At 50.4% G+C, this 12,556-nt stretch overlaps 1 protein-coding gene across 3 annotated transcripts in view; it reads left to right on the top strand.

The window, feature by feature from the left end:
* The window catches only part of Stk10 (serine/threonine kinase 10), a 123,875-nt gene that overhangs the window by 64,424 nt on the left and 46,895 nt on the right, over positions 1 to 12,556 (top strand). For all 3 annotated transcript variants that reach the window (XM_047557000.1, XM_047557001.1, XM_047556999.1), the window contains exons 5-6: positions 11,544 to 11,616; positions 12,273 to 12,467. In XM_047557000.1, coding sequence (XP_047412956.1) covers positions 11,544 to 11,616; positions 12,273 to 12,467 — 268 coding nt within the window. The remainder of the gene's footprint in view (positions 1 to 11,543; positions 11,617 to 12,272; positions 12,468 to 12,556) is intronic.

Raw genomic sequence — 12,556 nt, 5'->3', positions numbered from 1 at the left:
TTTAATCTCCAGGTGTTAGAGTAGTTTCTATTTTTTCTTTTATCTTTGATTTCTAATTTTATACCATTATGATCTAATAGAATGCAAGGTATTATCTCTGCTTTTTTTGTATTTGCTAAGAGTTGCTTTGTGACCTAAGATATGGTCGATTTTAGAGAAGGATCTGTGTGCTTGTGAGAAGAAAGTGTATTCAGTCATAGATGGATGAAATATTTTGTATATGTCTGTCAAGTCTAAATTATTAATTGTATTTCTTTGTTCTATAGCTTCTTTTTAAATTTTTTTTTTAAAGTTGTAGTTGCTTTGCACATGCTAGGCAAGTGCTGTACCTCTTGAGCCACATCCCCAGCGCTCTATAGCTTCTTTTTTTTTTTTTTTTTTTTTTTTTTTGCGGTGCTGGGGATTGAACCCAGGGCCTTGTGCTTATGAGGTAGGCACTCTACCACCTGAGCTATCTCCCCAGCCCCCTTTATAGCTTCTTTATTTAACTTTTGTTTGGAGGATCTATCCAGTAGTGAGAGACATGTGTTGAAGTGACCCAGTATTATTGTGTTGTGGTCTTTTTGATTCTTGAAATTGAGAAGGGTTTCTTTGGTGTACATAGATGCTCCATTGTTTGGGGTATAAATATTTACAATTGTTGTCTTGTTGATGTATAATTCCCTTAAGCAGTATGAAATGTCCTTCTTTTTCCCTTGTGATTAACTGTGGCTTGACGTCAACTTTATCTGATATGAGGATAGAAATCCCTACTTGTTTACAAGATCCATATGAGGGATATGTTTTTTCCCATTCTTTCACCTTCAGTCTGTGGATATCTTTGCCAATGAGTTGAGTCTCTTGGAGACAGCATATTGTTGAGTCTTGTTTTTAAATCCAATCTGCAAGTCTGCGTCTTTTGATTGATGAGTTTAGGCCATTTACATTCAATGTTATTATTGAGAAATGATTTTTATTCCCTGTCATTTTGATTTATTTCTGATTTATAGTTTGAATTTGTTTCTCCTTTGATTGACTATTCTGCTAGTTTGATTCCTCCCTTTGTTGGTTTTCACTTTTATTTTTCATTTCTTCATGAAATATTTTATTGAGTATGTTTTGTAGTGTAGGCTTTCTAGTTGTGTATTCTTTTAACTTTTGTTTATCATGGAAGGTTTTTATTTCATCATTAATTCTGAAGCTTAATTTTTCTGGGTACGTATTCTTGGTTTCTTTCAGAGTTTGGTGTATATTATTCCAAGACCACCTAGCTCCGAGGGTCTGGGTTGAGAAATCAGCTGAGACCCAGATTGGTTTCACTCTAAATGTAACCTGTCATATTTCTCTGGCAGCCTTTAAAATTCTGTTCTCATTCTGTATGCTAGGCATTTTCATAATAATGTGACTTGGTGTGGATCTGTTTTAATTTCATATATTTGGGGTCCTGTAAGCTTCCTGAATTTTATTTTTCATTTTATTCTTTAGGTTTGGGGAATTTTCTGATATTATTTCATTGAAAAGATTGTGCATTCCACTGGGCATGGTGGTGCATACCTGTAAGCCTGACGGCTTAGGAGGCTGAGGCAGGAGGATCTGGAATTCAAAGCCAGCCTCAGTAACCTCAAGGCACTAAGCAACTTAGTGAGATGCTGGGAATGTAGCTCAGTGGTTGAGTGTCTCTAAGTTCAATCCCTGGTACCTTCCCCCTGCAAAAAAGATTGTACATTCCTTTAGTTTGTATCTCTGAACCTTCATCTCTCCTAATAAGTCTTTAATTTGGTCTTTTCAAGTTATCCAATATTTCTTAGAAGTTCTGTTCTTGGTCTCTTTACATCTTTTCTCCATGGTCAACTTTATTTTCAAGATTATATATTTTGTCTTCATTGCCTGAAACTCTGGCTTCTAAGTGGTCTAGTCTGTTGTTGATACTTCCCACTGAATTTTTTTTTTATTTGTACCATTATTTTATTCTTTTAAAAAAATTTTTTTTTTATGTGGTGCTGAGGATCAAACCCAGGTCTCACATGTGCAAGGCAAGTGCTCTATCACTGAGCTACAACCCAGCCCTCCATTGAATTTTTAATTTGGTTTATTGATTCCTTCATTTTGAGGATTTCTTCTTGATTTTTTTTTTCAGAATCTCTTTCTCTTTACTGAAGTGATATTTCACTTCCTGTATTTTCTCTCTGATGTCACTCCTTACATTGTCCTTTCCCTTATATATCAGTTTAACTATGTACATTCTAAACTCCTTTTCTGACATTTCTTCTATGGTGTCAATGGATTCTGTTATTGAAGCATCTTGGTTTGTTTGGGGTGATTTGTTCCCTTGCTTTTTCATGTTGTTTGTGTGTCGACCCATCTAACAGTATGGATCTGAGGCAGTGGAGTTTCTACACTGTAGATTTATTGTGTCCCTAAAGGTTTCCAGTACTTCTCTGTTTAGGGGAAGACAAATAACAACACAACCAATGCAAACAATATACAGCATTAAACCAAATAGCTCCTACTATGACGTTTACAGTGTTATCACAACAAACAGAAATGATATGATATAATCAGTTATTGCCTACCATAAAAACAGCAAGTTTGCAAAAGAGTTTATAATTTCAAATGGTGGATAGGGAAAGAACAGAAGTGATGTAGGACATAATGATTATGAGGGAGGAGAGCGGATAAGCGTAAAAACTTAAGGAGTGAAAGAGAGAACAGAGGAGATTGTTAGCGGAAGAGAGAAAGCAGGAAAACAAGTGAGAGAAAAAATATTAAGTAAAAATTTTAAAATAAAAAAATAGAAGAATCCAAAACAAAACTGAAATATGCTAATCAAACATCCTAGACCTCAAAAACTGATCCATGAAAAATAACTGGTTTCAAAAATGCTAGATATGTGAAAAAACAAATATATATAAATGTTCATGAACCATAAAGGTCACAATTAAAAAGAAAAGAAAAACATCTCAAGGAAAAGTTAAAGAATTGTTTCCGTTGTAGTTAAGATTCTCCGCTCCCAGCTCAGCAGTGTTAGGTGGGTCTTCTGGAGGGTACGGCTTGCTCTGCCCTCAGAACTTGGCTCCCTCAGCTGCCAGCCCCCACGGTGCAGCTGCAAAATGGATCCTTCCTCTGTCCACCTAGTGCCACTGGGAGAGATGTGGCTTTTTCCTGTCAAGGCTATTGTGCAGCACAACTGTCAGTTGTTGGGCAGTGTCTCTGATCTCTGCACTCTGGACCCAGATACTCCTCAGTCCTCCTAAAAATGCAGGTTCCTCTGATTCCCATTTTCCTCCACTGTGCTCGCAGTGTGCTCACAGGGACCACTCCGGCAGTGCCTCCAGGCACAGCAGTGGCTGTGGGGCTGGGGATTTCTTCCTTATTTTATACTATCCAACCTCCTGGGTCCCTGATTGCTTTCAATATCCAGCATTAAATTCCAGTAAAAACCCCTCCCCCACTTCTGTTTTGCTCAGAAGCTGCCTGTCTGCTTTCTTGGTTTCACGCCACAGAGCAGCCAGGAAAGCAATCTCCTCTACTGCGCCATCTTGAAACCCCCTCAACTCTGATCCCCTGGAAACGTCTGTCAAGATCTAGTTTTATATTTCCCAGCATCCTCACTTGAAGGATGACTGAAGACTCAGATTGGAGATCTCAGTGGCAGTAATCCCAGGGAAGGCTCTGATTGGTTCATCTTGGCTCAGCTGATTGGTCCCTGGACCAGTCAGTCGTTGAGGTTCAGTAAGGAGGGTTGCTATGACTGGGCCAGCTGGGCTAAGGTGGTGATCCCTGGACCAATCAGTAAAGAGGAGTTCTCTGACAGCTCAGCTTACAGTCAGTCTCTCTGGCCTGGAGAGTGGACATGGATGTGCCCCCACCCTGCACCCATGGATCAGTGTGGGGTGGGGAAGATGGTTTTTCAGAGGAAGAGAGGATTTGAACTGACCCGGGAAAGAAATCGTTGTCCCCATAGACTGGTGCAGCAGTGAGAATCACACAGGCCCCAAAAGAAGGGGAAGGAGTGAGGCAGACAGGTGGGTGAGACGTGGGGAGAAGAGAGTTCGGGAAGGCGGTGGGTAGGAAGCTGAAGGTAAGGGAGCAGGTGGGAGACCTGTGTCGAGTGGCCCAGGTGTCTAGGGTAAAGAGCCGAAGAATAAAAACAGAAGCCTTATCCTGTTAGAGCAGTTCTTCCCGTCTCACAGCAGAACCGTGCGATCCCCGTTTTACAGATAGGGAAACTGAGGCTTAGAGAGACGAAGCCACGTGTCCGCGATCACACTAGGATCTCTCACTTCCCCTCCCGCTCCTGTTTCCATCCACCCTGGAAGGGCAGATCATCCTGTAATTAGCAGAAGTCTCTCTTAACGAGCTCGGTGCATAGCGGCTGCTGTGACTTGGAGGAGGGAGGCTCCTGGGACCCCAGGCCAGGGCAGGAGCCTTGCTTCCCCTGTCTCCAGCCAGCAGCTCCAGCCCTCCTGGGCTTGCTCTTCTCCTGTTCCATGAGGGGCCCAGCTGGTGTTTGCCCACGGGGTGCTGGTGGCATCCGGATGGGACAGTCCTCACCGTGCGGGTGCAGCTTCCCTGGCTGCCACTCACGAGGTGGCAGGAGTGGTCTGGTTCACTGTGACGATGGAGGGGCTCATGACTGCCCTAGTTCACACCAGCCACCGGGTTGTCAGCAAACCTGGGTGCGGCTGTTCCACCCCCTGGGGCGCCTGCACCGCCCTGCTTGGCGTCCACCTGGAAGGTCTCTTGGACCTGGAGGTGAGCCCTGTCCAGACTGCGCCGTGGATCAGCCCAGTGGGGCGCTGTGCGGGGAGGGGGCTGTGGCCTGCTTCTGGACCCCGAGAGCTTTGAGCGTGCGAGGCCAGCACTGGACCAGAGCCACTTCCCCAGCCCCAGGGGTTCCGCTTTCATTGGCCTGGCTGGGGATGACGCTCCTGATACCTCGGGCTCTTGATCTCCTGTGGTCTGGGGACAGAGGAGAGAGAATGTTATGCATTTCATTCATTCTGACTTCACTGCTTCAGCGGGTGGGGGTGACGTGTGATGTGTTTTACGCTGCGTCTTTGATTTTTTATTCTCTCGGTAACATGATATTTACACATTTATAAAGATAGGCACAAAGGTATTCATCGCAACAATATTTGTGACAGCAAGAAATCAGAATTGGTCGGTGTCTCTGCCCCAGTAGAGGATTAGCTAAAGTCATGCTAGTGCCATTCAGCGGAGTCTTTTTTGGCTATTGAAACTTAAATTGTAGAAAACGTGCTGTCTCTTGGAAACGTAATACGGAGCCGGCCTGGTGGTGCCCACCTGTAGTGCAGCCGCTAGGGGGGCCCAGAGGGAGGGTCATTTGAACCCACTGGGCGGCGTAGCAAGACGCCATCTCAAAGAGCAGACGTGCATAAGGCCCCCTGTGAAGGGACTAAGCAACCGGGAAAGTCGTACATTTAATGTTGATTATATATTTTTTAAGTAGCAAGTAGTCTGCACTCTGAATTCACATGCAGCTGATCTTGAGTCCAAACTACTTGAGGGCCAGGCGCGTAGCTCCGTGGTGGAACGTGTGCTCTACGTGCTGAGGCTTCGGGTTTGACCCGCAACCCCAGCAAGCCCTCATGTTGGAGCTGGGACATGACCCAGTGGTGGAGCACTCGCCTGGCACGTGTGCGGCCCTGGGTCCAATCCCGTGCTGCAGTCACAGGTGTACGGAACACGTGTAGACGTGTTTGTGGTAATCATTCCCTAAAGGGGCGGCATAGCCTTATATAGCACATACATCATACCAGGATTACAAGTAGCCTGGAGAAGATCTGAAGAACATGGGCTGAGCGTAGGTTGTGTGTAAACAATACACATTTAGATAAGGCACTTGAGCATCCTCAGATTTTGGTTGGGGATGTGGTCCTAGAACCAATAAAGAATCTGGAGCTATATATGGCAAACCTGCAGGTGTTCTATCTCCGTGGAGATTATGGAGACTTTCTCACCCTGTACACATTTGATTTTTTTAACAAGCAGTATTGTTTTGGTAATCAGAAAAAATAATCACACATACACACACACACACACACACACACACACACACACTGGCACGAGTGGATGGACAGATGTTCCCAGACAGTTTGGAATAATAAGACCCACAAAGAGGACCGTTGAAGTCGCTCCTGATCAACCTGCCTGAGTCTCTTGGGTCACAGAGCGGGGGACCCGGGAGGCGGAAGAGCCAGCAGGGGTCCTGAAAGTTACTTGATCTTGCAGAACTGGAGCTGCCCATCTGTCACGTGGGGACAGTGATTCTCCATGCCCTGAAGGGTCACGGACAGAGGCGATCTGCAAACAGGCCAGCCAGGACGTGCTAAGCTGTGCACAGGTAGTGAGCAGGAGGCCGGGCCAGGGGCTGTGAACTCTCCATGGCTCCCCGTGTCTGTAAGACTCACACGCACTCTTGAAAAAGTCGATCGCAGCCTGCCTGGTTTTCTGGTTGATGTTTTTCTCTTCGCTTTTATATTTCTGTGTGTTGGGGTTGCCCGCTGCCCGCTGGGCCCGGGTCCCCTGAGTCTCACAGGCCCTCTTCTGCCTTTTTCAAATGTATTTTTTATCTTTAATGGGCACATGGTAAGCGTAGGGACCATGGGCCACGTGGAGACACCTGGAAATGCCACAGTGTAGTCCACGCACTTTTGAAAAAGTCAGATCGCACCCTGTCGGATGGGGTGACTGGCGTGTCCCTTGCTGCAGGCGTTGACAGGTTCATGAGGAACATTCTGGGTCCCCTCTACTAGCTGTTTTAAAAATGCCAGTGACCCCGCCAGCCGCAGTCACCTGCTGCCGGGAGGGCCGCACCTGCCCGTGGCCGTCCTCCGTCCAGCCGCCCGCCCGCCTGCCGCCTTGCCAGCCTCTGGTTCCGGCCTCGGGGCTCCCGCCCTGCGTGTGTCTGCGGGTCTGTCTTCCTGTGCCTGGCTCCCTTCACTTAACGTACGTCCTCGTCTGCTTTTGACAGCTGACGGCGTCGGCCCGTCCCCTCCTACGCTGGTCCGTTCGGTGCTCCCGCCCTCCGCCACGCGCACAGAGCTCGCACCTGCGCACCTGGCGCTGGCTGCCCGGCGCCTGTCCTTCCGAGGGTGGAGGCGGAGCCGGGCGAGCTGCTCTCGGCCTCTCCTTCCGTCACCACACCTGAGGCGGCGGCTGGGACGCAGACCTGCGGGGCCCGCCGGGGGCAGGTCCCCACTCCTGGCCGTCCCCATTGGTGGTACCGTTCCTGCTCCCCACGAGGGGTGCCACGTCCGCTTTCACCACACCCTGGGTTTTACTTAGAAAAAACAAGAGCCACAGAACCAAAAGAAGTTACTAAATGCATTTCTGTTTTAAAAATCATAAAAACGACCTACTCCGTCAAAAGCACCGAAAGAATAAAAGTGTCAAGTGAAAGACGCAGCCCCCGGCCCCGTGCCCGGCCCCCACCCAGACCCGCTCGGGGAGGCAGCCTCCTAGAGTCTGACGCGGGCCTCCAGGCCCTTTAGGGCGTGCGTGTGCGTGGCGTGCGCTCGCAGGAGGCATGGATTGTTCTGGAACCTCGCGCCCTGGGTTCCAGGACATGCGTGCTGGCCTACCCCTGTCCTCTGTGGCATGATAGGCATGTTTGAGATGGGGTGTCGCAGGCGGACTTCCTCCTTGGCGCCTCCACACGCGGCCCCCTCCTTCCTTGGGCTGCGGTTAGTTCAAGGCTGGGGCAACACCGTTGATCTCAGTGCTTGCTGGCAGCCCCAGCGCAGTTGCAGTTGTTTCCAATTTGTTGTTCCTCCGATAATGCTTTATAAGCACCATCTGTGTATAAATCTCTTCTAGAGACCTGTTTCCAGAAATAGGATTGCTACCCAGCACGGAGACACGTGTGCACACATACATCTGTGCGTCTGTGTACATGTGTATGTGTCCGTTTATGTATTTGGGGCACTGGGGATTGAACCCGGGGTGCTCTACCACCGACCCATATCCCAGTCCTTTTTATTTTATTTGGAGACAGGGTCTGGCCAAGTTGCTGAGGCTGGCCTCAAACTTATGATCCTCCTGCCTCAGCCTCCTGAGTAGCTGGGATCACAGGCATGAACCACCATGACCATCTTGAACATTTAAAAAAATCCAAGTTGTTGTTTTAACATACAGTGTTTCCTCCTTATCCATGGGGGACATGGTCCAGGATCCCCAGTGCATGCACGAAACTGTAGATAATACCAACCTATATATATACACTTATGATGAAGTTTAATTTATAAATTAGGCTCAGTAAGAGAAACACTAACAATGAATAGCGCAATTACAATGCTATGCTGTAATGAAAGTTATTTAGAACTTCTGACTTGCTTATTTCCAGAATCTTCCATGTAGCATTTTCAGATGGCAGCTGTTGGCAGGTAATGGAAATGTGGATGGGGCCTTGGGGAGCAAAGGCGATCCAGCAGAGCCTGGTGCGAGGCTGCTCCAGATGTGCAGCCCCGGCAGCCGTGAGCAGAGCAGACACCGGGGCCTCCCGTGGGAGTGGAGTCTGCACAGGGCGGTCCCTGGCCCCACGGCCTTTCCCTGGTTTGTTCTCACACAGGAGAAGGAGAGGGAGGCGTTTTGTCAGCAGAGAGGTTAAAAACTCCTCTGCAAGGCCCAGAGGACAGCACTGCTGAGCCCCGGGGGCTCAGGGCTGGGGTCACCCACCCTCCTGCCTGGGCGGAAGGGGAAGTGGCAGCCACCCAGGGAGCTGGGGACCAGCTGTCATTGTGAAAGTCCGCGGTTTCTGGTTTTCCTCTCCCTCCTCGGGAGGGACCAGCAGGGCCTGTGGGCGGGCGGCAGCTTCTGGGAGCCTCACCCTGGGTCCGAGGCAGTCGCCTTCCCGGGGTCTCCTGGGCTGGGACGAGGGGCCAGCCCCGTTCCTTTGCAGGGGAGCCGGGTTCGCACAGGCTGGGCTGGCCAGCAGGAGGGCAGGGCCACCCGTTCTTGCCCAGGAGGCCTAGGGGGCTCCCACTGGCCAGCAGCCCAGCTGGCTTCTCACCTGGGGTCCTGGCCTTCACCTCACCAGTAGCTGCAGGTCCCATCCCAGGAGGTGACAGTGCCCGGTGCCCTCTGTCTAGCCAGACTGGCCCGACTGAGCAGCTGCCGTCCGAGAGCACTGACCAGGGCTGAGACCACCCTCCTGCCCTCTCCCCACAGCGGTCTCCGTTCAGCCTCCACGTGCCAGCCTCTGCACCCAGAAGAGGGTCTGGCACGTGACAGGTGTCGACTTAACAGCTGCTGAATAAACGGATTTGCAGGAGGCCCTGGCCGAGCTCCCTCCTCCCTCTTCCCTCCCTCGCCGAGGTGACCCTGCAGGTCCATTGCCCCTTCCCCTCACTGTACACCGTGTGCGATCCGTTCCTTCTCTCTGTCCCTGCTGACCCTTGAGCACCTGGTGGCAAGGGCGTGACTTGCCGCGGGTCCCCACTGTACCCTCGTGCCTCCCAGGGCCTGGCATGTACCTGGGGAGAGAGGGTGAAGCTGGCACCATCCCCTCATGTTCAGGCCCGGGCTGGGCACCCTGGAAGCTCTGGATGCAGCAGTTGTGGCTGCACTGGGAGCCAGCTCGCCTCCAGAGCCAGGCCCGGGCTCCTAGGCCTGTTTCCGAGCACAGGGCAGTGGGCAGGGTCAGCTTCCGGGCGGCATCCCTCCTCCAGTGTGAGTCCCCTGAACCTGCTGTTCAGTCTGGATGGAACTTTCCCCAGGACAGGAGCCTGGAGGGCATTTTCTCTTGCCCTGGAGTCTGCTCCCCACCATGAAGGAAGCCAAAGTGTGTTTACTGACTTTTGAGCCGGGGTCTCTGGTGCTGCCCGGGTGGCCTGGAACTCCTGGGCCCAGCCATCTGCAGCCTCCAAGTGCCAGGCCCGCAGGTGTGCACCAGGACACGGGCTGCCCATTGACGTTTTGTTCATCCTGAAAGTCAGACTTTCCGTCACGGGGAGTTATGGAGCTCAGCGTGGAATGAGCCTCACTTAGTCTCTCTGCTGACATGCAACCGGTTTAGCAGTCTGGTGCATTTCCTCCAGGTCCATTCATGTGTATTTCTGCCCTTTATCCGGGGCACAGTTCTGACCATATGATGGCATTTCTCTTTTCCCAACTTAACTTTATAATATAAATATAAATTGGTAAAATATCTCAGAAAATTTATATTCGCTGGGCATGGTGGTGCACGCCTATAATCCCAGCAACGTGGGAGGCTAAGGCAGGAGGATTGCAAGTTTGAGGCCAGCCTCAGCAGTTTAGCAAGACCTTAAACAACTTAGCAAGACTCTGTCTCAAATAAAAAATTTTGGGCTGGGGATGTGGCTCAGTGGTGAAGCGCCCTGGGTTCAATCCCCGGGCACACACACACACACACACACACACACACACAAATAACTACATTAAAAACACTTCAAAACTAACTTTAGTGGCTACAGGATATTCCATCCTATGGGATTATATCACTTTTCTTATTGTTTACACCATCTTTCTCACCTCTCCTAATTTCCCACTGTTTTGCTCTGTTGTGTGAAAGACATGCCATCTTGAACACTTTGGGGAGGTGTCTGCCTTTGGAAAAGGCAGGATATATAATATATATATATATAAATGTTTTGGGTTTTATTTGTTTGAGACGGTTTTCACTATGTTACTCAGGCTGGCCAGCCTGGAACGCCTGCCAGCTCTCCAAGAAGCTGGGACCCCCAGGGGCACCCCACCATGGCAGGTTTACAGAAAACTTTTAAAATTAAAACTGGGGGTGGGGGTGGGGGCTCAGTGGTGCATTTGCGTCATATGCACCACACACACACACACACACAAACACACACACAGAGTTTAAGGATTCTGTTTGTTTTAGGTTTTGCTCTCACTCTAATGGCGTTTTGATGAACACTGTAATTTTTTCGTATTGGGATTAGTCCATCAGAGTAGATTTGACTACATTTGGAATTTCTGATCAAGAGTATGGGTATTTGGGGGCTGGGGTTGTGGCTCAGTGGTAGAGTGCTTGCCTGCATGTGTGAGGATCTGGGTTCCATCCTCAGCACCACATATGAACAAATGAATAAAATAAAGGTCCATCAATAACCAAAAAATAAATTTAAAGAAAAAGTGTGGGTATTTAGACACCAATAAAATACAAAATAGGGCTGGGGATGTGGCTCAGTGATCGAGTGCCCCTGAGTTCAATCTCTGGTACTGTCCCCCCACCAAAACAACAACAACAACAACAAAACAACAACAACAAAAGAAACAACCAGTATGGTATTTTAAAGAGTCTTGTTATTATTACCAGCTGCTTTCCTGCAGGTCTCCGCCAGTCCCCACTCCCATTAGCAGGTCAAATGGCCACTCTCAGTACATTTTTACAGCAACATGGATCATTTATTATTTTTTAATGATCTCTGATTTGCTATATAAAGAAATGACCATTGCTGGCCAGTTTGAGATGCATAACCCCACTGGAGTCGCAGACTTCTACCCCAGGGCCACGGGTGGAGGAAGGTCCCTCAAATATTTTATCTGAGATTTTCGTCTTGCAGCTGACTTTGGGGTGTCTGCCAAGAATCTGAAAACCCTGCAGAAGCGAGATTCCTTCATAGGCACGCCCTACTGGTGAGTCGCTGGGCCCCTGGAGGTCGCCTGCAGCTCCCCACGGGGGACTCTGGGTGGTTTTGGGGACAGAGACCTAAAGTCAGCCCGAGGGGCGGGAGCCCAGCCTCCACTTCCTAGTGAGTGTGGCCCTGGAGTGGCATAGTCGCTGGCCTGTCACAGGAAGGGCACACTGACGCTGCAGAAGCCAGTACTGAACGGAACCCCGAGAGGGGCTCAGCCCGCACGGCAGACCTGGGCTACCCTGGCCCCTGAGGACCACTTCCCTCTTTTCCAAAGCCATTCCCTAAAGAACGGAACAGAACTCGCTCCGTCACTCTGGCGGAGGCCCTCGCCCTCCTGCTGGCCTCTGCCCTCCACCCTTTCCCTCTCCTGCCTCCTGGGCTCCACCCGGTGCCTCCGCGGCGCCCCGCCCTCCCGGCCTCTGTGTCCTGGATAGCTGCTGCCATCTTGTGGCGGCCCGGGGAAGTGCGGCAGGCGTGGCGGGCTCGCTGTGCAGGCGAAGAGCGCGCTCAGGACAGACGGACATCAAGTAACGCCCACGGTGGCTCAGGAGCGCTGCCAACCCTGACCCGGGCTGGCGGTGGTCCTTGACCCTGCGACTGCCGGGAGTGCCTGCGGAGGCGGGTTCTCAGCCCTCTTGTCCTTGGTTGGTTCAGGATGGCCCCCGAGGTGGTGCTCTGCGAGACCATGAAGGACACCCCCTACGACTACAAGGCGGACATCTGGTCCCTGGGCATCACCCTGATCGAGATGGCGCAGATCGAGCCCCCTCACCACGAGCTCAACCCCATGCGCGTGCTGCTCAAGATCGCCAAGTCCGACCCTCCCACGCTGCTCACCCCCTCCAAGTGGTAAGAGCGGGGACCTCGGTGTTTGCAGAGGCCCGCGGCCAGCGCTGCTGGGGAGGCGGGCGTTCAAGCTGTCCTGGCACTGCGGGGAC

The sequence above is a fragment of the Sciurus carolinensis genome, chromosome 6 (genome assembly GCF_902686445.1).
Source record: "Sciurus carolinensis chromosome 6, mSciCar1.2, whole genome shotgun sequence".
In the NCBI taxonomy this organism is placed as follows: Eukaryota; Metazoa; Chordata; class Mammalia; order Rodentia; family Sciuridae; genus Sciurus; species Sciurus carolinensis.
The sequence above is the reverse complement of the archived record's forward strand: the minus strand, read 5'-3'. Positions and strand labels throughout refer to the sequence as shown.